This window comes from Stegastes partitus, unplaced genomic scaffold, assembly GCF_000690725.1.
Source record: "Stegastes partitus isolate 25-593 unplaced genomic scaffold, Stegastes_partitus-1.0.2 Scaffold1780, whole genome shotgun sequence".
Taxonomy (NCBI): Eukaryota; Metazoa; Chordata; class Actinopteri; family Pomacentridae; genus Stegastes; species Stegastes partitus.
The window spans coordinates 56,634-84,474 of NW_007579511.1; the positions used below are offsets into that span (position 1 = coordinate 56,634).

A 27,841-nucleotide genomic window follows, 5' to 3' on the forward strand; every position below is an offset into this window, starting at 1 on the left:
ACCAGGAAGTAGCAGAACCCTGGCTTCATTTTCTCAGTGCAGAAACCAACGGGTGACGTCACGGTAGCTACGTCCATCTTTTATACAGTCTATATTTTTGACAGTGGAAAAATGCATAAAAGACACGAACTAGAAATTTTTAATGCTATTCCTAAATTATCCACCGGGGGCGCACTGTATTAGTCAGAGTAGAAGACTCAGACCAAACAGCAGATGGTTATTACAGTGTGGTCTAAACTATTTTCCACTCGCCGCCACACCCTCATTAACCAAAATGTCTTTGTCAAAAAGAAGAAAAGTGGATACAGAGTGCAGCGTTTTCCAAGAAAAATGGACCGTGTCCTATTTATTCACAGAGCTGAATGGGAAACCCGGTGCTTGGTGACTATCAAACAAGTTTTGGTGCTCAAGGAATATAGTGTTCGGAGCCACTATGAGACTCATTATGGCGAAAAATACGACAGTTTGCAAGGACAACTGAGCAGAGAGAAGACAAATGAATTGCTGCTGGGTCTGAGGAAACAGCGGTAAAAGCCAGCTACCTAATTGCTAATGAAATAGCATTAGCATCAAAGCCGTATTCTGACGGTGAGTTTGGCAAAAAAATGCATGATGAAGGCTGTAGAACTCGTGTGTCCCAAGAAGCAACAAGCTTTTGCCAACATTAGCCTGATGAGGAACACGATAGCAGAGAGGATGTCAGAAGTATCAGCAGATTTGGACAGCCAGTTAAAACACAAAGTCAAGTCCTTTCTTGCATTTTCTGTTGTATTTGATGAGAGCACTGACATTCCAGACGTTGCTCAACTGGTCATATTTATTCATGGAGTTAATGAGACATTGACCGTCACTGAGAAGTTCCTTGAGTTGGTGCTTATGATGGACACCAACAGCTGAGGACACTTTCTTTTAGCTCTCTGGTTGGAGCGTCGGAGTGGACTGGTCCTGCGCTGTGCACCATCAATGATCGGAAGAAAAGCAGGCGTTGTGACAAAGTTCAGAGAGAAAGTTCAAGCCACTATGGAGGAGGTGGTTTCTGGACATGTCACTGTATTTTGTACCAAGGGCATTGAGTTTCAAAAATGGATCCCGTCATGGAGGTGGTTGTCCGAACTNGTCAGTCCACTATTTTTAGTGTCCTACTGCTATAAATCTGGTCAGTAGCCGGTGACTGTTCAAATAAATAACTTCTGACAAAAGCTGATTGTATATTTCCTGCTCTGAACCGAATGGCAAAAGTGAAGGAAGTGAAAGATTCAGAAGTTACATAGCTTTGGTGTCAGACATACAGGCCGCGGGCCAAAATCGGCCTGCAAGGGGGTTCAGTCCAGCCTGCAGGATGAGTTTTGATAGTGGAAAAATGCATAAAAGACACGAACTAGAATTTTTTAATAAAATGCTATTCCTAAATTATCCACCAGGGGTGCACTGTATTAGTCAGAGTAGAAGACTTGGACTCAAACAGCAGATGTTTATTATGGTGTGGTCTAAACTATTTTCCACTCGCCCCCACACCCTCATTAACCAAAATGTCTTTGTCAAAAAGGAGAAAAGTGGATACAGAGTGCAGAGTTTTCCTATAAGAGTGGACCGCGTCCTATTTATTCACAGGGATGAATGGGAAACCTGGTGCTTGGTGAGTATCAAACAAGTTTTGGTGCTCAAGGAATATAACGTTCGGCGCCACTATGAGACTCATCATGGCGAAAAATACGACAGCTTGCAAGGACAACTGAGCGGAGAGAAGATAAATTAATTGCTGGTGGGTCTGAGGAAACACTGGTCCATTTTCACCCGGAGCTGAGAGGTCAGTGAAGCAGCGGTAAAAGCCAGCTACCTAATTGCTAATGAAATAGCATTAGCATCAAAGCCGTATTCCGACGGTGAGTTTGGCAAAAAAAATGCATGATGAAGGCTGCAGAACTAGTGTGTCCCAAGAAGCAACAAGCTTTTGCCAACATTAGCCTGATGAGGAACACGATAGCAGAGAGGATTTCAGAAGTATCAGCAGATTTGGGCAGCCAGTTAAAACACAAAGTCAAGTCCTTTCTTGCATTTTCTGTTGCAATTGATGAGAGAACTGACATTCCAGACGTTCCTCAACTGGTCATTTTTATTCGTGGAGGTAATGAGACCGTCACTGAGGAGTTCCTTGAGTTGGTGCCTGTGATGGACACCAACAGCTGAGGACACTTTCAGCTCTCTGGTTGGAGCGTCTAAGTGGACTGGTCCCGCGCTGTCAGCCTGTCTACAGACAACGCGCCATCAATTATCGGACGAAAAGCAGGCATTGTGAAAAAGTTCAGAGAAAAAGTTCAAGCCACTAATGGAGGAGGTGGTTTCTGGACATGTCACTGTACTTTGCACCAGGAGGCACTGAGTTGCAAGTCTTTAAAAATGGATCCCGTCATGGAGGTGGTTGTCCGAACTGTTAATTTCATCCCAGCCAGAGGTCTGAATCATCGTCAGTTTGACTGCCTTCTCAGTGACAATCACGTAGCCCATAGCCTGCCATATCACACTGAGGTAAGACGGTTAAGCCGAGGTGCTGTGTTGAGGCGCTGCTTTGATCTACGGTGGCTGACATGGGCAAATGACGTGCACATACACAAACAAGCTATTGGTAATTATGCTGATTTTACTGGTCCGGACCACTTGACATCTAATTATGCTGTACGTGGCCCCTGAACTAAAATGAGTTTGACACCCCTGCCTTAATATGTTCCTGACAATACAATACAATTTAGCTTATTGAGGAGACTCTTTATCAATGTGGCTGTTAAAAAAGTTGTCACTGAAGTCAGTTCTCATATCTACGATGGAAATTTTGTTTTTGCAATCATTAATCCTGCCAGTCCACTTCTTTTAGTGTCCTACTGAAGTAAAAAAATGACTCATAATACTCCATATGACACGCTGTAACATGCACCTCCCACACAGTGCACACTATGCTGGCAGAGGCTGCAGCCCCCTGGCAGCCATGAATGGAAATAAACAGGAAAAAAAACAAAACAAAAAAAAAGGAATGGATCAATGATTTAAGTCTTTGATTGTTGTAATCTTCACCCAATTTTTGCTCCAGGTGATGTGAAGAAGCTCTCCACACGCCACAAAAGTGCATAAAAGGAACTAGTTTAAACTGAATAATCCAATAATTACTGAATGTGCACTCTGCTCAGCCACCTGCTGCCCCGGGACGACAGCCGGCATTTGTTCCAACTGACAATGACTGCACCGACTTAATAATGAATGACAGCATTAATTTTTAAATTTAGATGAATTTATATCTATCTTATTTGACGACCGGTTTGATAACATTAGAGGACTTTCTAAGAGCAAACTGTCAACAGCGTTAAACTGAGGAAACCTCTTCATTATTCAGCCTTACTTCCTGTTGTGGCAGACGTGCACGGCAATACAAACTTAAAGAAACATCAGGGTGATGTTGAAGAATCTTCTCCTATCGCATCATGGTTGCACGTCAGTTCTCATTTTGATGTAACCTCAGCTTGTGTCAGCTCAACATTATGCACACCGAGTCCTTTTTTTGTGGCTGTTAAAGCCGAAACCTCCTGCTTCTGACCGGTTTCTTCCTGCGTTATGTCACAACCAAGCATCCTGTTTCGGCTCGAAACAGTCACGAATTATTTAAGAAAGATGGAGCAAAAATCCTTTTAGTTAAAGGCAAAATCAGATTAAAGACAAAGGGGAATTAAAACTAACTGTTGGTCCCTGTTGGCTTTTAGCGAATATACACAGAAGTAAACTTAGAATAAAAGTCAACAGAGCCAAGGAATCAAGGTCATTAACAGCACACACACAAAAAATAAAAAGAAGAGCAGACTGAAAAACAAAGGCTGGTGCAATGCTGTGGTCAGGAACAAAGACGAGCAGTCACACCTCTCCATGAAGGGCACACGAGAGCTCAAAAACAATCACATGGATTGGTCTGGCGGCAGTGACGAGCAGAACAGATAACCTATCAGTATCTTCTAGAGATCAGCTGGACTTGGCCGCTGGGCTGAGAATCAATGGCCGTGAACGAGGATCCAATCCTCACAGCTGCCCATCTGGCCGAGATACGATCGCTATCATCCATTCACATTCACCTGCTAATACCCATCCTCTCCTTCATGCCGTGTCCCTTTGATCACTGCCTCTTAATCATCGCGTCAATGCACAAGCATATGAGAAGATAACCGCAAACTAATTTCTTCCAAACAGTCGGCGCTGAATAAGGTTACAGAGGGTGAACACAATCAATAAAGGGATAAAGTAATTAGGACTGCAATTTGCAATTACCTTCATTAGTCCGAAAATGTATTTCTTTATTAAACTTTAATCCATTAGTAATGTTAGAACAAATACAGAAGCTTAAATGTTATTGCTGCAGCCCAGTTATGTATTTCACTTTATCTTACTGTATCCAACAAACTGTCATGAAACCTTTACAGAACGTTTGACTGGAACATCTGTCGAGTTACTAAGACTTTTTGGGGGGATTTGTGCTTGGATCAGATCAGTGTCTCTGGGGTTGCAATATACAGTACAGTCTCTGATAAAACCACTGGTGGGCACTGAGACTGAGTGATTTAAAGAAGTGCAATATTTCAAACAGATACTGCAACATGATTTGTGATATAAAGTAATAATAATGTAATAGATTTAAAATAGGTGATGGATCGTTACCACATGAGACAACAGCAGCTTCCAGTTTAAATCCTGAGTCAGATGCACTTTGCATAATATATATATGCTAAATTGCAGCCTTTGCGATTTGCTTTGCATTGTTTAAATTTGCAATTTTTAATTAAAATCAACTGATTAATCAACCCTAGTGGGCACAAAAGTTGAAAAATGTTCATTTTACTGCATTGCTACACCCAACCGAAGCTCTGCAGCTCAAGATTTACTGATTTGGAAACATGACATGCCTCCTTGTGGTCTGTTGCATCTGTTTGCATCTTAACTGTCTATTGACACACAAATTGTCAGTTCCATCGCTCTGTCTTCCAAATCATTTGGATTTTTTGGATGCAACAACCTGAGTGGAGGCTTTGTCTGAACCTGCTGGGTAATATCTGATAAATCCTGATAAGACAAGAATTCTGCAAATAAACAAAACGCTCAGCATTTTGCCAAAGACATCAATCAACACAAACGAGATGACCTGGGTCACTTAATGGAGAAAAAGAGCTCCAAAAAATTCTAATTCAATACACAGAGACGGAAAGATAAACGACAATGAAGCGAATAAATAAATGAACAGCGTTACACGTCAAAGACTTCCTGAGACAAAAGCTGCTGTGACCTTTGTCAGCTCCGAAAGTAGCCTCGCCTGTTTCTTCAAGTCGTAGCAGACGATGCAACAAGATCCGGCCCTGAGGCAGAAAAGCAGTTATGGTTCTCCCGAGACTCTGAGGCGGATGAGTCAGAAGAGGAATAAAGGCAGTCTAACTTCTTCAACTTTAATATTCAGCCTTGAACAATTACAGTATTTCTCTCTCGGCAGCGAAACTGAAAAACACTTATCAAAGACTCGGATAGCAGCATGAAGAATTTGGAATATTTTCCCAGTGAACTGACATTTGCATATTGCATTTTCCCATCCCTGCCTTACACGACTTTAAGAGTCTACCCTTTATAAAATGTCAGTCACGGTTAACAGATTGTCCTGGAACCTGGCTCGGCACAAATGCTGTCTGACAGAGAAGAGGTTGCATTTGTTTGTATTTTCTTGCTGCTGAGAGTGTTTTTTTTTCTGAGGAGAAAAGGTTAAAAGGTCACAGGTGAGCACATGTGGCTGCAGAAATAAACCTCAGCTGATTCCGATTTCACGGCTCTGACTGGAGACACCATGAGCACTTTGGATCCATTCCTATAAGAGAGTGTTGCGATGCTTCTTCATACATATTCAGTTGTGCAGCTAATGCACTGACACCTTTCAGTTACTTCTTTTCATGCAACCAATATGAAAAGCCACTTTGACCCACAACAGCTATCCATTTGTCATGTTGCCCTCGCTTTATTTACCTCGCACATCTCTTCATTTATGATTTTCTCGCACAACATCAGTTTCAATTAGGTACTTTCATGTGTTGAGTGGAATCGACAAGTGGTTGAGAATGAAGAGCACACAGTCATGCACGAATGAATAAATGTTTTATGCATAACACAGAGGAATATGTGATCCGTGCATCTCAACAGGCACATAAAAAAAAACACATTGCAGTTTACTGTAAATCGTATTGAAGCTGCCTGCTGGCTGAGACCACATAGCTCACGGCGGTTACACTTCCATGATAGAGAATTGCTTTTAAAGTCGATGCATGATATAACACATGAGGGCAGGAACTCCATCTGCATGCACAGAACGTTTTTACACCTATGTGCGTACATGTGACTCACCATCCATGTCTAGTCTCTGCATGATGATGGCCAGCTCCACTTCACTGGGCATGTACCCCAGAGACCGCATGGCCATACCCAGCTCCTGCTTGGAAATGAACCCATTTCCATCACGATCCAGCACCTTAAACGCCTCCCGGATCTCTGCCAAGACAAACAGGATATCGACTCAGCATTTTCAAAACAATGCTCACGGCGCTCAGCCGTCCGGCTCCAAGTCTGCAAAAAACAAACACAAATTTATGTTCGTTTACAGTAATATGCGTAATAGCCTGCCAGAGGACCTTGTTATTAATTTTCGTACTGTCTTCTGCCTTTTTAGGGATTCCTTTCTTTGTCAGTGGTACACTTGTCATATTGCATCCAATGAAGCCAGTTTTTTATGGTGGCCGACGGGTGCAAACGATGTGCATATACACAAACGAGCTGCATGCACATGAATGCGTTGCAATGTACTGTTTTACACTTTACACTCGCTACAATCACAGTACATCTTCCGGTCACCGTTTTCCTGCATGTGTCCTTCTTTTCAGACGACACCAACGTTGGTCAGTGTGGGTGCACACATCTGTATAGTAATCTCTATAGCTATTAGTGTGGACGGGGCATGACAGTAAAACTGGTTAATGTCTGACTGTCGGAAGAAAAGAACGACAAAAACATCAGAGCATATGCGCTGTCTGATGGGAGAAAAACGTGCCCCAGACACGAAAGGTAATTCCAGTTGAAGTGTGTTGGTTTGAAATTCGTGCTGGGGCACTTCCGTTGTGTGAGTGGATATGCAGCGTTTTCTTTTTGCAGCGTGTTTCTGTTTATGCAACACATTCATGTATATGCAGCTCGTTTGTGTATCTGCGCGTCGTTTGCACCCGTCGGCCACCGTAGTTTTTCACTCATCCCCTTGTTCGCCATCAGCAGCGCGCCCGTCTCCACCTCCTTCCCCCTCGCTCTACCTGTCTGACCTAGCTTTGAGCCGCATGTTACGCAATTGGTCTCGCACCGCTGCCTCAACTTAACAAGATCAATTCCAGCCATCGATTCATTTTCTCCACCTGCTGTCACAGCCGCTGTCACCTCTGCTCGTTTTCATGCTTTCACATTCCCCAATATATAATCCTTAAGTGTGTTGCTTATGAGTTCCTCTTCTCCTTGACCATTTCTTCTTTCTTGCTTTACAGTACATTTTGTCAGTTAGTTAATCATCCAAAGCAACATTAAAAGAATCAGCAAGCGGGAGGAGTGGGCTTTTATTTAGGGGCATACTGTCCATTGCCAGTGTTAAATGTGTGACCTTCAGGATATTGGATATTTCATCCAGTCACTAAAGGCGTTCACTGTGTAGAATATCACTCCCGCTGATGCTGCTCTATACATAATAAGTGAAAAAAAAGGGATCAGAAACAACCTTGTCAAAAGGAAACACATTTTCCCAGCCTATTAAAACATCTTGCAACCCCTTGAGGTCCGATCTGTACCGTACTTCATGAAATTACTTTGTCTTTGGAAGTGGTGAGGTTTTCCATATTTTCAAGTGACCAACGCTCCTGAGAAACAAGACATGAAAGCTCAATTACAGAAACATCATAAAACACCTTGCAGCTGCACAAAAAACACCAATTTGGTGACGTTCACAGCAATGTTGATTCAGCTCAATGACCCTTTATTTATTTTTTAAACAATGTAGTTTGTAGTCTTGGTGACAAACACGACTACAAACACAGAGTTGCAGAGGCACTACTTTTGTTACCACTGTTCATCTTTACAATAAAGTTTTCCAGTGTTTGGTACAGGTCATAATGCTCACTATGATTTGCTGACAATATTACAAACTTTTGGTGATACAGGCAACACTATTTCACAGTAAATAACAATACATTCTATTTGTAAAACGCAGACACACAAATTTATGTGAGTGACTTATCAGGCAGGATAAGCGACACCATTTCTCCACCTATGAGACCAAAACTTGAACTATGCCTGTTAGAGATGGCTGGAAAATGCTCAGCAAGATGCATACTTTACATTATAACCCCCTTGAAAATTAAGGGTTTAGGCTCTACAAACTGTATTGTCATTCCAGGTGTTTCATTTTAAGCATTATCAGTGCAAATTCATTTCGGTCATTAACTAGTCAGTTCATTCTGTTCAGGTATCCTTCATAGTTTCAACTCCTCTTCCAAATGAATCCTTGAAATCCTCCATTAGCAGTGATCTGCATTAACGTCTGAAGGCATTTGTTGTTCAACACGGCGCACGTTGAGCTGCTGAGGCTACGTTTTACTAAGCCGACGGACTGTCAGAGACAAAAAAAAAGCCTCACTCAGTTGAGTCAGCAGCTGGTTCAGGAGCTGCTCTACGTGTGATCAAGTCGTCAGTAGGAGTCAGCAGGCTTCGCTGCACTTTAATAAATGCATATTTTATAAGTCGGCCTACAGATTGGAGAGGGTGTGTGATAAGTAAAGGGAGAGAGACTGACAGGCATCTGGTGTTTTTAAATAGAGGTGGAATGTCACTCCTCTGAAGAACACTATGACTGCATGACACGCATGAGCACACTGTTGAGCACTGAATAATTCGAGACTGGAGAGCGGAATAGACGGTTTAACTCCCTCCTTCCTGCGAACCATGCAGGCAGAGTTTTTAAAGACGACATACAGCAAACCTCTTTGCAAGTCTTAGATCCAACAGCAACAATTTGGTCAAAGTGCATCCAAAAAATGTGTCACTTAAATGCAAGAATATTTTTTGGACAGTTGCCAGTAATTATTTGAAATGCCCTCATAAGTATATAAAGCTTCAACAAATAGTATTCACCCCCTTAGAAGTTTTCTCCTTTTATTGCTCTTCCATATTGAATCATGAACTATTTATTTTGGTTTTTGGAGGAGAATAAATCTCTCTAAAAAAAAAAAAAAAAAAACGTAGTCAGGGAATAAGTCAAGAACATTTCCAAGTCACTGAATATCCCTTGGAGTCCACTGAAATCCATCATTAAGACATGGAAGAAATATGGCACACGCCTAAGTGTGCCTAGAGCAAGCCATCCTCTAAAACCAAGTGACCGTGCAGGAAAGAAATGAGTAAGGAAGGTGACCAAGACACCTATGACTCCTCTGAAGCAGCTTCAGCAGCCTAGATGGGAGACACTGTGCATTCAGCAACTACTGGCTGTTGTTCACCAGTAAAAACTTTATGGAGAGTTGCAAAGAGAAAAGCCAATGTTGAAAAAAACTAACTTGTTAAATCTAGACTGGAGTTAACCAGAAGGCCTGTGGGAGACTCTGAAGTCAACTGGAAGATCATCCTTTGGTCTGAGGAGGCAAAAACGGAGCTTTCTGGTCATCATTTAAAGACACCGAACACTGCACCTCATCACACAAACACCACTGGGAAGCATGGCGGTGGCACCATCATGATGTGGGGTTGCTTCTCGGCAGTGGGCGCTAGAAGGTTTGTAAAAAGTACAAGATGAAAGATATCAGCAAAGTGTAAGGAGTGCACTGCAAGAGAACTGCAACTCAGAAGGAGATTTGTTTTCCATCTGGACAATGACCCGAAGCATTCACCCAAAGCTTCACAGAAATGGTTAAAAAACAAGAAGGTGAAGGTTCTGGAGCGGCCGCATCAGAACCCAGACCTCAATCCAACTGAGCATTTGTGGCTGGACTTGAATCAAATCACTTATTTTCACAATTTTGAATTAACTGACGTGACTTTGTAGAAATCTTTTGTCGATTCAAATTCATGTCAAAAAAAAAAAAAAGCCTAATTAAATTGGCTCTGATTTAACACTGAAGAGCATTTCAAATTAGGCACTGTAAAAACAATAAAGCCCAAGATGAGACGGAGCGTTACCACAGATTTAGGTGTAAAGGACAAAAACATCCATTTTAACTAAGTGGAAATGTATTGCAACTGACTGTTTTTCAATGTTTACTTCGGGGAATAAACAGCATTTTATGACTACCAGAAACAAGAAATTACCAATCGGAACCAAAGCCCAGTCATTAAGAAATAAGCCCATCAATCATCTTATTATCTGCTGCGCTGCCATTACTCTGAATCAGTCTTCTGGTAAATGATTTGGAACAACAAAGCATAAATGGAGCGTAAATTATGAATTGTGTCATAAAGTTGAGAAGAGTGCTTTGACTGTGTTAAGTGCCTGCTGCAGATAATAAGAGCTCACAGTCCCCGTTGACCTCCACCGGAAAACCGTGTCACTGCTTCCCCCAAACAGCTGGTCCCGAGCATGCAAAGGACCGTAATCATTTGCAAGTATTCAAGACGTGGTTTCGGAGATAATATTTTCCAGGACGCAAACACACAAATGCTAACAAATCATCACGTCAAAGGCATACAGATGATTTTTTTTCTGAATAGAGCGTCTCATGCATAAATCTATGGGTGACTCAGGCCTTTGTTGAGCACTTTCCTGTGTCTGGAGCGTGTTGGAACAGAATAACAACAGCGGGAATGGGCTTGTATATTCAAATACCTCAGTCTATTTCATGCACAAACGCTTCAATCCATCAAGGCTCATGGCACATGGGAAATAGTGAGCCGCCGTCCAACTCAAAAACCTGACATTTGGCACAGCAATATTTCTACCAAAGAGACAGAAGTAACAAAAGGCATCACAGCGAACCCCAAATTAGATGGAACGGAAGCTTAAGTGGTTGAGTTTTTTTTTTTAAATTTTGTATGCAAATGATGCTTTGCAGTGTTAAATGTTTATGTGTGCTAAGAGTGTATCGCTGACTCTGTACGCCTGAATGACTGATGCCTGTTTACATGCATTGCGTGATCTGTTCATTGACCTTTTGTACACAACAATCATGTCTGGCATGAACAGAGGCAAAGGTGGTGCATGCGCAGACAGTCACTGGACTTAAAGAATTACTAAAATAAACAGAATATCTGCAAAGACATCATTTAAAATGATGACATTCTGCACTCTTAGATGTATATTGTTTAAAAAATATTATTATTATATTAATGAAAACAGGGGTCTGTCTATATTATTTTACGTTAAATAGATCCCGGTGAATTCAATTTACATCTGAGGAAATTTGTTATTTTTTCCCCATTAATTTAGATTATTTATTTCAATGCTAAAAATGTAATTGTTTGGTTACTGCCTGTAGTCAAAGTGCATTCTGCAAAAGTTCAGTTTAACTCATTTATATAGCGCAAAATCAAAGTATATGTTAGCTCAAGACATTTAACATCGTAAGGTGAAGACTTTCCAAAACTTATGCAAATGATCCACGATATTTTGGATGTATCCTCAAAACAGAATATAGCAAAATGTTTTCTTAAAAATGATTCGGAATTATGTATGAATAACAACGTATCAAGACATCATTTTTAAAAAAAATCATTGCTCAAGACAGATTCAGAGCAACTTTTTCAACTTTGATTCCAGTTCATGGCTGCCTTAGCTCCATAATAATAAGTACTTCCTGTGGATACTCCAAAGAGACAACACCGTCAGCACCCTGGACAGCTCCCTCAGCTAAAAGCACTTGTCTATGAAAGGTTTCTGCGCGATCCTTTGTGCATGCAGCAGGCGGTCGGTACATTCAGTACACCTGCTGCTCCATTTCACCACCAGTAGCGCTACTGGTGGTGCAGCGCCAGTCCTGCAGGTGGCCAAGTCTCCCAGGCACTCGCTGAGTCTGGTGGCAGAGAATCTACATTGCCCAGGCACAAAAACTGCCAAGTGTGACCTGCTGTTTATATGAGTTTGAAACCTCGTCTCTTCTCTCTCCATTCTTCATGGAAAGCTCGGTGCTGGTGGGCTGAACAGACACAAACCTACCCGCAGGCGTCCTGCCGTCTGGTCCAACTCAGCATGCTCTGTGAAAGAAGAGCCCGAGTGCCAACTAGGAAGGATTTCTTCCGCTGCCCTTTCACTAAACCTTTAATAAAATAGCCTATTTTAGATTTTGCTCCAGGACTTCTCTTTTCATTGTGACGTCTGATGGAATTCACCCCGGATGCCGCTTCGGCTCAACATGTGGCGTCTCTAGATGCCACTGGACTCCACATGCAGCATAAACAGTATGACCTCTAATAAATCACACTGCATTTCCATTACACTTATCTGGTGAGAATAGGCCGACGTTAGCTTTCGATGCATTCACGCGCTGATGTTCCAACTTATTCCGACTAATTTAAATTCTGGTTACTGTCGGCTCATGCTGGCCTGAGGTCACAACCGCAGTTAACATTTGATTTGCATAAAACTTAAAGAAGTTTCCCGGAATTCACAAATGTACCCAAAGGTCAGCGGCCTCATGCAGCTCTTGGCGTGATGTAAAGCGCCAACCTTCCTCGGCAGCACAATGACTCAGACACCAGAGTACACATAAGAGTGCTTACTGCAGCAAATCAACTGAAAAAAAACACACAAATTTGATGGAATTTGTGCACATCTTCATCTCCATTAGTCATGCATGTTACGTAAATAACATTTGGATATCTTTATCAAGGGCTACTTGTAGGCCTTAAACTAGAGACTATCTTCAATTTAGTGGAAATTTCCAGCCCCTAAATTACTGTAACTCATGAAATGTGACACTATGTCTTTATACAAACAGCTCAGTTTGTTCTTTCAACCCAAGTGATTAAGAGGGTTTACCAAGCTGGAATCAAACAATAGACAAGCAAGTACACAAAGCATAAAGGCAAATCTTAAAGCCTGGAGTTTGTGCTTGCATTTGGCGAGGAGTGGCTTATTCTCCTGCAGTGACTTCTTTCTTTTCTCGGTCTTCCCTGCACCACGACTCGATTCGCATAATGAATAAGACAAAAGTGTCTGCTCCCTACAGTATCGAGGAAGGTGAAACGAAATGTACAAATTGCTTTCAGAGCCCATAAAGAATGCACTCGGGTCATGGAGAAAGGGCAGCGCATCTCTGCAACGAACCTAAAAGGAGGCTGTAATGGTGTGACATTAACCACGGTCCGCACGCCGATAAATAAATGACGATGAAGAAGTAAACTGTGGCATTTGTTATAAATGAAGTCTATTACTATAAGAGGTATGTAAATACGGGATTAAACAGAGCTAGTTTTTGATGTCAGCGCTCAAACTGAATCTACAAAAGCCAGTCTTCAGTTGAGCGACAGCAGCGCTCCTGGTTTTGGCTTTTGACAGGATCACAGATTAAAGGCTTGGGCCTGAAGCACAGCTTGGCAGAAGGTATGCTGATGTTCACACACACCGACGGAAATCTCTGTGATCAGCGGTGCATCTTGTGAATCGTGTAAGTTGCATCCCTGCATCCTACAAGCGATATTTATAGATCCTGCACCGGTTTAAAGAACGTACACAGAACATTTAACCCTCCTTGCTGCTGTAATGACACAGTCAACTGTACAGGCACCATGTGGAGTGAAAACACAGGTCAGGAAATAGGCATGTTTCTTTTTGTGGCCTCGCCGGCTCTGCTGGTCGCCATGCAAAGAAATCATTTCAATGCCATTTCCATGACTATAACCTCAATCTTCTAAAAGACAAAAATCAAGATCACAGCTTTGCAAGTGAATCTCAAATTACAAAGTTGTCCTTTCCCCCCCATTTGCTTCTTGCAAATGAACAAAGATGATGAACAAAGCCGGCTGTCTGTGAATGACTGAAATATGTCAAACCTTACAGCACTATCCACACAGTGAGAAAGAATTTACGGCCCGCCGTTGTCTTTATGTCCCTCCAGGCAACAGCAGCTTCTCCTGAGAGATGAGACATTAAGGAAAAAGCACCAGCTGACTGATTCCACACTGCCAGCCATGTGACAGCTCAGCCCACTGTGGCAAGGCTTTTAATGGCCCTGGACAAATACAGTAAATTGCTTCTTTAAATATTGTGCAGCGGAAGTGTTGAATGTGCAGAAAGTCGCGGCTGTGTGAGCTCTACCTGGGAATTGGAAGCGGAGGGAAACATGCAGGTCATCACAGTTAGAAATGTCACAAGACATGTGAGGCTGGAACGTGATGAAACCTTGTATTGTCTGATTTTTTTATTTTTTCCACAAGAAACAGATGAGGCACAAAGCTGCCATCGCGGTCACACTGTCGGCCATAATCTCTGGAGCCTCTACAAAGGCTGTCGCTGTGTATATTTACATATTTATTGAGAAGCATCGACGTGTTTTTATAGACATGCCGTATGTTTTTATCTACAAAATAAAGTTTTATCCAAATGTGCTATCACATGGCGTGCCATCGGTATTATATACTGTTAAAGGACACTTTTTTTTATAGCACTGTGTAAAGGTTTGACTACAAAAGTCAAATCAACGTTTGGTGTTCTCTTCAACACACTTGTGCACAGTTGTTTAAGGCAGAATAAAGGAATTCTATTTTATTCTAGTGTCATAGCACAGTGCACAATGAAATTAAGCAACAATCTGACAACTGTTTTTTTTTTGTATAATAAGAAATGTGCAATGATAAAATATAAAAATATAGCAAAAAAAGAAAAAATAGTATGTGCAAGTGTAACCAGTGGAAACAGTGCCACAGCTTATTGTTGTAAAGTTAGCTTATCTGGTACATTAGGAATACTATAAAACAGGTGTGAGAGATGATGCACTTCCGGATATTGGTTTACAGTATAGTGCAAAATGTACATACAAATCGTATATCAATCAAAGGTGCTGCATAGAAGAAGAGAAAAAAATATTTCAAGATTCTTGCAGAACATGTTGGAAACCTCTTCACAATTCCTCTATGGATTTAGGTCGTCTAAATGTCTTCTGTGTCTTTATGTAATCCCAGACTGTCTCTTCATTTAATACTTGATCATAAGACTGGGGCTCTCTGTTGCAGGACTCTTTGTTCTTGTTGTTGCTAAAGTTAATCTTAATGAATCTGGTGCACATTTAGGGCTGTTGCCATGACACAAACTGAATTATGTACCAATCAGACACCTCCCTGATGGAATAATGTGACGGTTAATGTGACTGAGGAGACCAGCACATTTCCTTTTTGCAGAAATGCAACCTGGTTCTGAGCTAAAGATGTGCTAAAGTGAACGTAAACCAGTCTGATGTGTAATTCATGTGAGGCTGGACGACCACCTTGTGTCCTGTTGCTATGCTGAAGATATGAAGGTATTATCCACACACAACAATTTTTCTGTTACCGTTAATTACAGTCGTGACTTGATAATCAGACACTAAATGTAAAACCTTCTGTTATGTCGGATAGCAAGGCTGTCGGATTGTCAAGACGGAGGTCCAGATACAAGGAGGGCTTGATGCTTGAAGGCTCATTTGTTGTTAATATCACTGTTCATAGGTATAATAACTAGTGTATTGTTAGAACACTACACATCGCTGGATTTCAGCCTAACTGACCAGTGTGCTTGTGCACGAGCCTGTCGGTTGACATCAAAGGTAAATGGCACTGGGCTATACGCCTCCAAATTTCTCAGGTCTTTTTTGATAAAGTGGTCTCTTATTTTGAAAATCTGAAAAATGAACATGTTGAAAACCTTTGCAGAGTACCGCATATTTAAAGAAAAATAAAGGTTTTAGGTTTAGGGCCCCTTTATGCTCAAACACACAGCATGTAAACAAGAATGTCAGAGTTCTCGGTCTGTAAAGAGCCACATGGATACTGTCAGAATGTAATGTTGTCTGTCATGTAAACTTTTGTCATCCCTACATTTCTTTTTTCAATTTGAGACAAACAAGTTTCCAGCTTTTGGTGCTACAGTTCCCATCGTGTTCTGTGGGACCAAACCAAAGCAATAAGCTTCGGGGCTGTTGTTAGGCACATGCTGAGCCCACCAAGTAAATCAAAATTCACAACAAATCTGACATTTGGAAGCAATTTGTTTGGCGCAGCAGCACTGATGTTACGCAGTCACAGGTGTGTGTTTATGGAGTATTACACAACGGCTTCGAACACAGCCTCAATCATAATCAGCAACCAGAACGAACTGTTTCCTACAAAAAAGCTGCCATGGAAGGAGAACATCAATAACCAGAGATCTGCTTTTAGCCCCTTTTTGGGGGCTAATTGACACTAAGAACTGTCCTGTAATAATATTACTCATTAAGAATCCCTGTTTGTACTGTAGTCATGGATTTACAAAAAAAACTTACCAAGACTGCTTTTAAAGAATCTAATGGGACCTAATGCCACAAAAAATCTTTTTATATGATTTCTACGTAGACTTTTTGACACTTGTAAACATCACTGGAAAAGTAACCTGCTTTGATTTTTGTGTCGGACATCTATGCAATTTTCTTTTCTTACTAATTTATGACACCAACCTGTTCCTGCCCCTAAAATGACATTTCTGTACAACTCAACTGCATTTTCATTTATGTTTTGAAAGAATCATAGCTTTGTTTAGAAAGAAACAGATTTGGGGCGCCGCTATAGCTCACCTGGTTGAGCTGGCATCCCATGTACAGGGCTACAGTCCTGATGTGGAGATCATGAGTTTGAATCCCACTCATGACCCTTTCCCACATGTCCTCCCCCAATTCTTCTCCCCTGCTTTCCTGTCTCACTCTGACTACACCATCCAATAAAGCCACAAACTCCACAGAATCATGATGTTTGCAGAACGACGGTGCAGCATCATTATTCTTGTACTTAAGCTTTGTTTTTGTTTTTTTTACTTCTTGTTTTCGTGTGCCATATAGATGGGCTTAGACGGCAAAACTCTACATTAAAACAACATGATTTGGGTTGAAGTACGACCCTTTCACAACATGTTTGAAGCTTCTGCTCCATTTTGTTATTTGTGATGCATTAAAAACAAATATAATCTGCCAGAAAATATGTTGCCCATCACATTGTAATTGCAGTTTAGTCATATAGGAAGTTTTGGGAAACAGAGCTGCACTACGAGGAAACTGTGTTTTTTTAGTAATTGTTCACAGCATGATTCATTTCTCCTTCTACAGGCTCTAACTTTCCAAACTAGTGACCTTCAAGCTACAAGCCCTCTGTGATGCCATCAATCCAGACGGTAGCATATGGTAAACACCGATACAGTAATTACAGTGCTGACAGGTCAGTCGCGGTGGTTTTAAATGGACCTCTGGAGGGACCCTCGAACCACAACTCATTTCTTATTTACCAAACAACGTGAACCCATTGAAACGGGAATGAGGAATTCATATGCAGCAAATTCCTTCATGCATATTAAAACTCGACCCTGACAGAGTATCTGGCTATTACCACGCGCTGTGCTGCCAATTTTCCAGGCGGCGGCTTAATGTCGCATCAATGGATTATTATTTTGGAGGTCTGGAGGAGTCTAGGTTTGTTTGCTACCTGTGAGGGTGCCACTGCTGACTCCGGCAGACTGTTATTGATCAGGTTTGTGTTGTACAGGCTCGGGTGATTACTCTCAGACAGACTCCAAAACAAAAGGGTTCATAAACAGCCCCAGAGAGAGAGAGAGAGGCCAGCAGACTGCGAATGCCCCTGGTGAGATAAGCTGCGTAGAGAATAATGCATTACTGTGCTTTTTTGGCTCAGATGAGGAGGGTGCTGCTGGTTTCGATTGTCTTTTAAAACATTACTGGCTGCATAACTGCAATGTGGATCTCTGTTTTAAAACAAAACTTATCCCAAAGTCTGTTTAGTTGCCATTTCCAATCCCGCGTGATTAGTCGACGTGTTAGGCAACTGGAAGTGTTTTCTGACAAACAAAGCTTCACATAAGGGCTCTGCAATGTGCACAGGCTTGTTGCCCATTTTCATGCAGTGGCTGTAGTGTAGGAGTCCTTTAAGAAAGTCAAATGACCGGCTGCGCTTGTCCAGTTGTCCTGTGGTCCATTATCTTTGTTTACACACCATTTCTTCGCTATATACTGTCTTCTCCAATTCTTGCTTTTCAGCTGCAGCCGGCGTGTTTCTTTAACTTTTGGTTCCCTCAGTTTTGCTTCTACGCCCTCCTCAAGCTGGCGTGAAGCGTAACTAAACATAAAGCTGCGGTGGGTTTCCGATATTTTGTATGCAGCACCATATTCCGAGCTTTTTTAGTCCAACTTTGTTGTCTTTTTTTTTGCACTGTAGAGCTGAACTTGTGCCACCTTGCGAAAATAAATTAGCTAAAAAAAATTGGCCAAATGAACTAAAGCTGCTGCTGAAAAAAAAAAAAAAAAGCACATGCAAATATTACTTTTTCCAGAAAAGGCACAATGGATTTGGGATCTATGAATATGCATGGCTTGTAGCAGTTACTGAAATGCCAAATGAAATAAATTAATCAAGTATGTTTTTCCAGGGGCAGAGCAACAGCATCCAAAAAGATGCTCTGAAATATCAAATCATCTTCATTTGTAGTGAGATGTTTCCAGTGATTATAGGCGCAGGGAGACAGGCAGCAGGAGCAGACTAATCACTTTAAATGGACATTAAGTCAAAGGCTGGACAGCAGCCAGGCAGTTTATTGAGAAGCCTTACCATCGAGCTCCTCAACAGAGATGCTGGCCAACACGTCACTGTCACTGTCGGACAGCGAGCGGCTCAGGTAGTTCCCCTTGTAGAGCAGGCCTGCCGTCACATGGTGGAACGGCATCTTCTCCCTGAGGGACGACAGAAGACAACGCTGAGTTTCTTGGGTTGTGTTTGGAAAAATCATTTCTGAACACAGATTACACAAGACAGGAACTCTCGTGTGTGTCTCATGGGCGTTCAGATTAACCATTCATCAAGAATCAAGTTATGAACGGGGAAAGTGCACTGATCGAGTCTTTAATCAAACTTACAATTCAATTAAAAACAAAAAAACAACATGAAATTTGAAGCCATAACTCGCTACAGGATCATGCGATACTGGTGAAGCTACAACAAATGAGCATCGGAGGGGGGCACGGCATAAACGGAATTCATAAATGAAGCAGAACTCATTTGGTAAATGAGGAGCCTAACGGGGAGGGAGATTCGTATAACTTCAGGTAAATGTAGTGAATACGTGTGTGTGGTGTATGTGCAAATGAGTCTCAGGCAATTAATTATTCAATAAATTAAAGCCCAAGGGCACGGAGGGGGTGGGGAGGGGGGGGGGATAAGAGCACACAGAGCAGCGAGATCTGAGTGATACTTCCTTCTTTCTAATTGGATTTCTTCTGGATGAGCACTTTGAGGGGATGCTTCCGAGGACAGAATGAGGAGATGTCACACCGAAGCTACACTGGATGCTCAATTTATAGCTCACCTGTTGAACTTTACGTCAAGTCACGTAGCCTCGCAGGTACGAGAACCTTGGCAACACAAACATTTAGCATGCGTCTAAAAGTGAATCGGGGCAGGATTTTCTGCTCTTCTGCAGCATGCACAGTAATAAAGCTTCTGGAAGTCACCTCATCGTGACATTTGCAGACTGCTGCTTCAGCTTGTTAACAACACTGACAAATACGTGCCCTCCTGAGGCGAGAAAGTTTAATTCTTCAGCTTGTAGAGCATCAGGTGAACAGTCACTACATTACACATGCTGCTCTGTGAGAAGACATAGAAGTAAATAAGTTGTGTTTTCTTTAATATTACAAATGTTTGAGCAGTAAAAAGCCCTTTAAACCTGCTTTCGTGTTGGCTGATTGCTAAAACTCCCCCAACAGGATGGAAGTTTGCAGCAAAGTTTCCGCGCGAAAAACGACTGCAACAAAAGATAAAGCCAACAGAGGCAAAACACAAACACATTAGCACTTCAAAAGGCAGTTTAGCTATTTGAAAAGTTGCACAACTCGCCAACCCCTGAGAAGAAGAAAGTCATACTTTGTGCATTTGGGGAAAATACTTTCCTTTGGCAAAATTGCAATCAAAATAGAGAGATTTAAACAGCTTCAGTTCAAATAACTTCTTAAACAGGACGGTATGCAAATTAAATCTGACTTTGGTAAAGTTGAAAAAGAAAAAAAAAACAGATTTAATGTTTAAAATGAGCCCACCAGACGCAAAGAGAATCACTTTTCTTAAAATTTCCAAAGCAATGAAAGGAAACTGTTGTAATATCGCTGCAATAATTGATGAAATATAGATTTAATTCTCTCTCTTCTCCCCTTTTCTTCTTTTGCAGGCTTCTGAAAACTCTATCCAGCACCTGACGAGGGCCGTGTTTCGCTGGTTTGAGCTACAAGTCATCTGTTACCTCACAAATCAAAGCTGGTCCCCGCATCTTTCTTGTTTGTCAGTTTAATAAGCATGCACATCAAGACGTCTGCCACGGCGCCTATTAGCGGCAGCTTTTTCTCGCACATAATGTCAGCGTTTTTCATTTCCTAATTCATCAATTATTCAGCCACGTCTCAGCTGTCATCTGGAATATTACAATCATCCCTCTTGTCTGCTCTTTACAATTTATTGTTACAAGCCAATCCATATATCGTCAGGTGTCTGACACAGGTGTACTCCGTCCGGAATCTCTGCGGCTTCAAGCGGCATCGATCGGGATGATTTACCATGCAGGGGCGGCATTTACATGCATTTCATTAGAGAAAGTTCTCGAGGAGCGGACGGTGGACTCGGTATTAAATATGTGAATGGCTCGTCCTGGAAACGTGAATGGTTTTGGAAAAGCAGAATCAGCAGAGTTGTTCGGCTCAAACTTTTATGTTCGCAGCAGCAAAAAGCCAGCTCTCTGTGTGTGTTATCTGTCTGTGTGTTCTTTGGAGGAGAGCTGTGGCTCCCATTGTGAGTCTTCTCACGTTTTTGACACCTTTGACTCGGCGTTCTTTACTTAATCTGTTTATCCAACTAAAGGCTCACACGAGTACTAATAAGGAGAGTGGAGACATGCTTTCAAATAATAGCAACCAGGGTTTCGCTGTTGTTGGAAACACGTAGGTGAGTGCGAGACGTCCTGTTAGCATCACACGCATTTCAGACGATTTCATTTTTACTCTCCTTTTTTTAGAAGGCTGCTTTACTTCCTTTACAGTTGGTGGGATTTTATGTGCAAATCAGGTCCTGGAGTTTACAGAAAGCGAACAGAACTGTGGTGAAACAATAAACTGATTACTCACGCATTCGACAAGTTTGTTAAAGTAGATTTTGTCTTATTTCCACAAGACGTATAATAAATATAGAAAGAACCAAAATGCATGATTGTCTTTTGCAACAAAAACACATGAATTTTTATGATGAACTTTAAAATTCGACTATTTAAGTTATTTATCGAGGCAAAATTATAGTTTTAGCTTCTCAACGTTTAATTTATTTTTTATTTTTCTCTATTTAAAACACCTGTAATTTGAATAATTTGGACAAAATAAGAAACTGCAATTTGTAATAAGGAGCTCTGAGAAATTTCTGAGACATTTACATACTGAAGGATGATAAAAGAAAAAGAAATCGACAGATTAAATGAAGCAGAGCGCATCTCCAAGCAGAATAATGAAGTCAGAGATTTGGTCTTTTCAGAAGTCACACATTAAACGCTGATACTTCTGCTTTCTGTTGATTAGTTTTTGCCAACACATCTTGTTGTCATGATTCCTTTGACCACTTCAAACCTGTCCTGAGGGGATATTCCTGCTATAAACAATTTAACTAAGATTTACTGTACGTGCATGCTGATTATCCCAAAAGAATTCCCATTGCTGCTGAGAACATCCTCACAGAGCAGTCACATCTTCCATCTAACCCAACTATATAGCCATTTGATGCTTTGAAGCTTTGCTAAGACTTCTTCAATTCCATGCATTAACATACAGTCGTGACTCGATAATCCGACCCTTAACAATCCTAAACCTGCTATCCAACAAGTTTTTAGGAAAAATGAACAGAACCCATAAAAACAGCCTTAACATACCGACAGCCTTGGATTCTGACTCCGACATGACATTTAATGTCACCAATCAGGATGACGGCGTATTATCTGACTGAACAATCCCACAGATTGGCTACGTTCACACTGCAGGACTTGATGCTCAATGAGGATTTCTTTGTGACTTCCTTCACGTTTCCAGTTCAATGCGACTTGTATGTGATCTGCTGTGTGAACTTCATACGACCCAAAAGTGTCCCGCATGCGCAGAAGAGGACACGACGACGTCACACGCAGCGAGCGTGCTCAGTGTTTATGGAAGTAAACATGGATGGTAACGGTGGAGCGTATCTGCCACTCCCCCGCCGCCACCGATGGAGGAAACAGAAGTGTGAGCGCTAACTAAACTAGCATCAGCAGCCAAGTACTGCCTGTGTGTTCTGGACACTTCCACCCCGTCGGAGAGCTGCCCCGGGTGGAAGTGAGCGTGAAATCCAGCGATACGTAGTGTTCTAACAATATACTAGTGATTATACCTATGAACAATGAATATTAACAACAAATGAGCCTTCAAGCATCAAGCCCTCCTTGTATCTCGACCTCCGTCTTGACAATCCGACATAACAGAAGGTTTTACATTTAGTGTCTGATTATCGAGTCACGACTGTATTTGTTCTTTTTTAAATTCAAAAACATCCCAAAGAGTACAAGATCTGACACCACTGACAAACAAATGTAAATGTGTCAAAGAGCGCAGACAGGCTGCGCCACATGAACAAGGAATAACATTTTACTTTCATATCTCACAAGGCCATAATGTTTAATAATACCCAAGATGAAATGTGATATAACGTGGTGAAAGCGTAAAACACTTGATCTTCAACCCCTCAGGAAGACGGTGTAGAACAGAGCTGTTCACAGCCTTCAGCTTCATTAGACTTGATTAAATTGATCAAGGTCTCAGCTGAAGAAGCTAATTTGCCCTTCAGGAACAGAGCAACACGCAGTAATCACTTAAATCAGGAGTTCATCGCCGTCGCCTCAACCAAGACCACAATCATTTTTCCCTCATCTAATCGCCGTTCCCTGCCGACTGTGATACATCAGTTCAGTAGAAAAAAGGGGAGGCGAAGATTGTGGAATTTAATACTTAGATTGACTGTTTGATAAAAAATGAGCCATAGAAATAACTTGGAGATAAAAATCACAGGATGGTACCTCAGAATGTTACAGGCTGCAGAATATACACAAATTCTCCTCCTTGCAAAAGAGCTGCAGCTCACAACTGGGATCACTGATTAAATAATTCCATAAAACATCATGAAACGGCCCCATCGCAGCTCAAACTGATGTCTTCATGTGTTTCTTATGTCTAATCAAGAGTCCAAAATCCAATTCATGGCATAAAATTAAGAAAACCAGCCAATCCTAACAAATTTCATTCAGTCCACTGAGCAATTAATCAACTCATTGTCTCAGTTTTATCATCATTATCTTCAAAGGGCCTTAGAATTTATCTCGTGTGGAAGTGTTTAAGCCTAAGCAGGAAAGTACATTCAGCCCGACAAGAGCAACTCAAGAATCTGTAAGAATCACACGTGGATGTGACACTAAAAACAGATGAAACCTGCCCTGCAGCTTTATAGGCTAGTAACTCAAATTTTACACCAGGTTGAGGCCATTAGCTGATGCCGTTACACAAAGTGACTTTCCGCCAGTGAGTGAGTTGGGAGTCGGCGTCCGGCTCAAGGACAGTGACTGAACTGACGGTACACTGCTGTTGATGGCTGCACTAGCTGTGATTGGACCTGTAGCGTTTAATCGCAGAGACAAGCTGCCACTCTGCCGCCTCTCGTGCTCCAAATTCAAGTCCGGATGTGTTTCCGCTCTGCGACCGGTCTATTGATTTCTTAGAGGTGCATCGCTAGAGATCACGGTTAAGTTTGACGACTGAGGAACAAGGTCAAATTTGATTTCAGGAACACCTGCAGCACACCTGGGACGTGGAAAATCAACAGCTGACGACTGATTTTCCAATTTCCCACGCAAAGGCCACACAGGGTTTACAGGTCTAAAACAGTTCTGCACACAAGCTAAAGATCTTCATCAGATGATCTAATTACTGGATAAAAGTCTCAACACGTTTGAATGTTTTTACCAGTCATGATAAAACTGCCAAAGTTCAGCAGACAGCTCGTAGAAGCTCGTATTTCTTTGCTTTTTCTTTTCTCTGCCACGTCGAGGTTTAGCGTCGTTTGTTTGTCTGGTTTGTCAGCCAGGTTACGCAGAAACCACACGGCCGAAAACTAAGTGGAGAACCCATTAAATTCTGGTGTGGATCCAGACCACTTTTTGTTAAAACAGGGCGAGATAGGGCATCGGCCTCGGTGGAGGATGCACTTTGCGAGCGCCCTTCTGGTTTATTTGATGGATGACAGCGATTAGAGTCTCGAAATGACTCACGGACGTTGTTTGCATACATCGCTGGAAATAACGATGACGTCTAAATTCTGATGATGGTGTAGAATTAAGTCCATCAGCTCCAAAATCTCTTGCTTTAAAAGCCACTTCTTGGTAAACTCGAGAAGATAAAATCCACTCCGAACATTTAAAGTCCTATTTTCTTTCAAAGTAAATCTCCACTCGCACACAATCAAACTATTTCAAGGTAGCTTAACATTAGGCAAACTATTACTGCATCATTATGGTACTTTTAAGTCCTTCCAGTGTTGTTAAGACTGGGTCACAGCAGCAATGAACCCAATTACAGCAGAGACATAAATAAAACCACCTCCACTAAAGTTGTGAGCATGCCTTACAGGGAGAGCACTTCTTGTCCTGACACTTCAAGGATAAGACAAAGATGACATGACTAATCAAAACACTTTGACCCTGAAGGAAGAAGCAGTAAGCTGCAATTATGTAGCTGCCATTAAAACGCTGCACGTCCTCAAATAACCAGCAGGGAGGCACGACGAACTCCTCCGAATTTGTCGTGTCCATCAGCTAAACATCACAGATTAGTGTCAAACGTTAGGATAAGATATGAAGCTGTAGTGACAAGATCAGGAAGAGGACACCGAGACACAGGAAGGCATCAAATGACTCTTTCTTTCTGATTGTACAGTCAATGAAATGTCAAAAAACGCAGCAAAAAACAAAAAACAGCAAAATCAGCTTCTTTAAAAGCTTGCCTGAAAGCCCAAAACAAAAATATTCATCATACAATGATGAGAAAAGAAAAAATAAAAGCAGGTACCACTCATATTTAAGGACCTAATACAGCAAATGTGTGTTTCCCCAAATAGATTTTTCCATTTTTCATCCATGAAATTATTCATAAATCTTCTTAACTTGAATATTTGACCTTCGTGCCACAATAAACTGTCCAGAAACAGATAATATCTTAAAAAATCTATTCTTGGGAAATGGGCTGTTCAAGAATAACAACAAAACTAATTGATGAGGATTTAATCTCGTCTTTTTGAAACATTAGATGATCAGTGACAGTAAACAGCTCATTTCTACAAACTCATCATCTTCGTCTCGATGCCGAAACTTCGCAATAAACCCTTTTGCTCGTCTTTTCTCTCATCTCCGCTCTCCAGTTGGAGCCGACAGCTGCTCACCTTCAATCAAGTTCTGTTGAGGTTTTTCCCTTTCTATCTATAAAATGTAAGGTTTCGACCTTACAATGTAAAGGGGCTGAGATAACGTATGCTGCATAATTAAACCTGACTTCCAACGCGTAGAGCTGTACACAAAACTCCGCCAGTCCTCTGAGTTCCCAAACCTCTCTCTCTCTCTCGCTCTCCCTCCATAAAAAATGACTAATCGGACCATGACCACACCAGAGTGCCAAACCAGTCAGCCCTCGGTTCTGAGACTTGACTCTTGAAGAGAGTGCAACCTGATGAAAAGAGCACAGCTTTACTCACAGCTTTCTGCATGACAAGGAGGCCAGATGGCAATTTCTTACATCAGACCCCGCAGCACAACAGCCAATAGCAACGGGCCGATACGGAGAGAAACACAAGCAGAACACAGTGTACCGGCAGCAGGCCCTCTGGCCGCAAAATCAACTTTGTGAAGGAGCAGCGATACAGTGACATCTTTATGAGTATGTGTAAAAATGTACTCGGTCCGAGTTTAAATACACGGAGTGATCAGCCGGATGTCACGTCCCTCTCAAGGCACAAAACAATCACTATTTACATAACAGTGATGAATTGGACTCCCATCACGAGGAGAAACTGCTAAAGTGAGATAACAAAAGAAAGGTAAGCTTTGCTTCGATCAGCACTGAATCACAGAGAGCATTTAACGCCTCCTGCGCTGTTCTATGTCGGATAGATTTCTTTTTTTAATTACATCCTTATCCGCGATGTGACAGCAAAACAAAAACACCTGAAGTGACATCACAGATTGAGGTGTGGTCACATTAGCAGGGAAAAAAAAAAAGTTTCCATCCAAAGAAAGAAATGTTTTCATTGTGGTTTTATTATTTTCCATCATTGCTTTAAAAAAAAACACCAACTGGTCATGAAAACGGCCAGTTCAGGAAATGACAGCACTGTTAAAACAAGAAGATTTACGTAAGCACAACGTTTAGATCGAGTCAGAAGTTTGGTATTCTGGTCACACTTCAATTTCCTTGATGCTCTCAGCTGTGTTCCTACGTAGTGTGAAGCAGCTTGGTGCCGCCTGATAACGGTTATCAATCAAATGGATTTGTTTAAACACAGCGAGCCTTTGACAATATTATACAGTGCTGCAGCAAACACACAAAGGAGACGCAACAAATCATTAATGCAAAAACAGAGCAGTTCCATGTAGGAAGTCATGATAAAAACGGATTAATCGCCGGCTGATGTCGATCATCCGGCGCTTCTTTTTCTGTCAGGTGTGTAAAATGACACCAAGTTGCAGCAGACAGCAAATTTGTTTGACAGCAATTGTCTGTTCAATGCAAATTTAAATCAAGAGAAAACTATTTCTGCGAATCAATGAAGCATGTCTGGACTTTCTGTCAGAGCAATTTACGGTTAAATGACTTTCCAGTGTCATGAACTGTACAACAGAGACACACAAGGTGCCTGAAAACGCAGCCAACCGGGTGCAAAGACAATTCATCAAAGCATCACTGGAGACAAAAGACGGGAGTGTCCCACAGAGGTGCCACCTCTCTCCACACATTACCAGCAGCTTCCTGCAGCAACAGACTCTTTCTGTGTCTCTCCTGAGCCAATTCTTACCCACACTGGTGGCTGTGACTGTACTCTGTAGGATACTGCAGCACATCAGGCTCCCTTGCCGGACTCTCCATCACGTCCAGCGTCCCGTCCCTCAGGTACGGGTTGCCCGGCAAGTCTCCGTTTACCTCCGAGTGCGTCCCTGGAGGTGGCATGCCGGAGGGCTCCGCCGTCTGAGGATCGGGTTCTGTGACCTCCTCCTCCATCAGACTCTTAGATGCAGTGGTGCCTCCAGCAGCAGCAGCAGCAGCAGCAGCAGCACACCGCCTGTCCACAGACCTCTGAGCCCGGCTGCCTCCACAGTTTGGGCTTGTCCCAGAGCAGCAGCATCAGTTCCCAGAAATCCGTTGTTAATATTTGAGCAGCGAGAGCAGCAGGTACGTCGGCTCCTCTCACACTCCACTCCTTTGGCTCCTTACTCCCTCCCTCCCTCTCT

At 42.0% G+C, this 27,841-nt stretch overlaps 1 protein-coding gene across 1 annotated transcript in view; it reads right to left on the reverse strand.

The window, feature by feature from the left end:
• Window positions 1-27,611, reverse strand: part of LOC103372560 (calcium-binding protein 8) — a 59,584-nt gene extending 31,973 nt beyond the window's left edge. Inside the window, exons 1-3 of the mRNA XM_008302228.1 lie at window positions 27,409-27,611; window positions 18,853-18,974; window positions 6,409-6,552 (exon numbers count right to left, since the gene is read on the reverse strand). Of these exons, the coding sequence (XP_008300450.1) occupies window positions 6,409-6,552; window positions 18,853-18,974; window positions 27,409-27,611 (469 nt within the window). The remainder of the gene's footprint in view (window positions 1-6,408; window positions 6,553-18,852; window positions 18,975-27,408) is intronic.
• Between the last annotated feature and the right edge of the window lie 230 nt (window positions 27,612-27,841).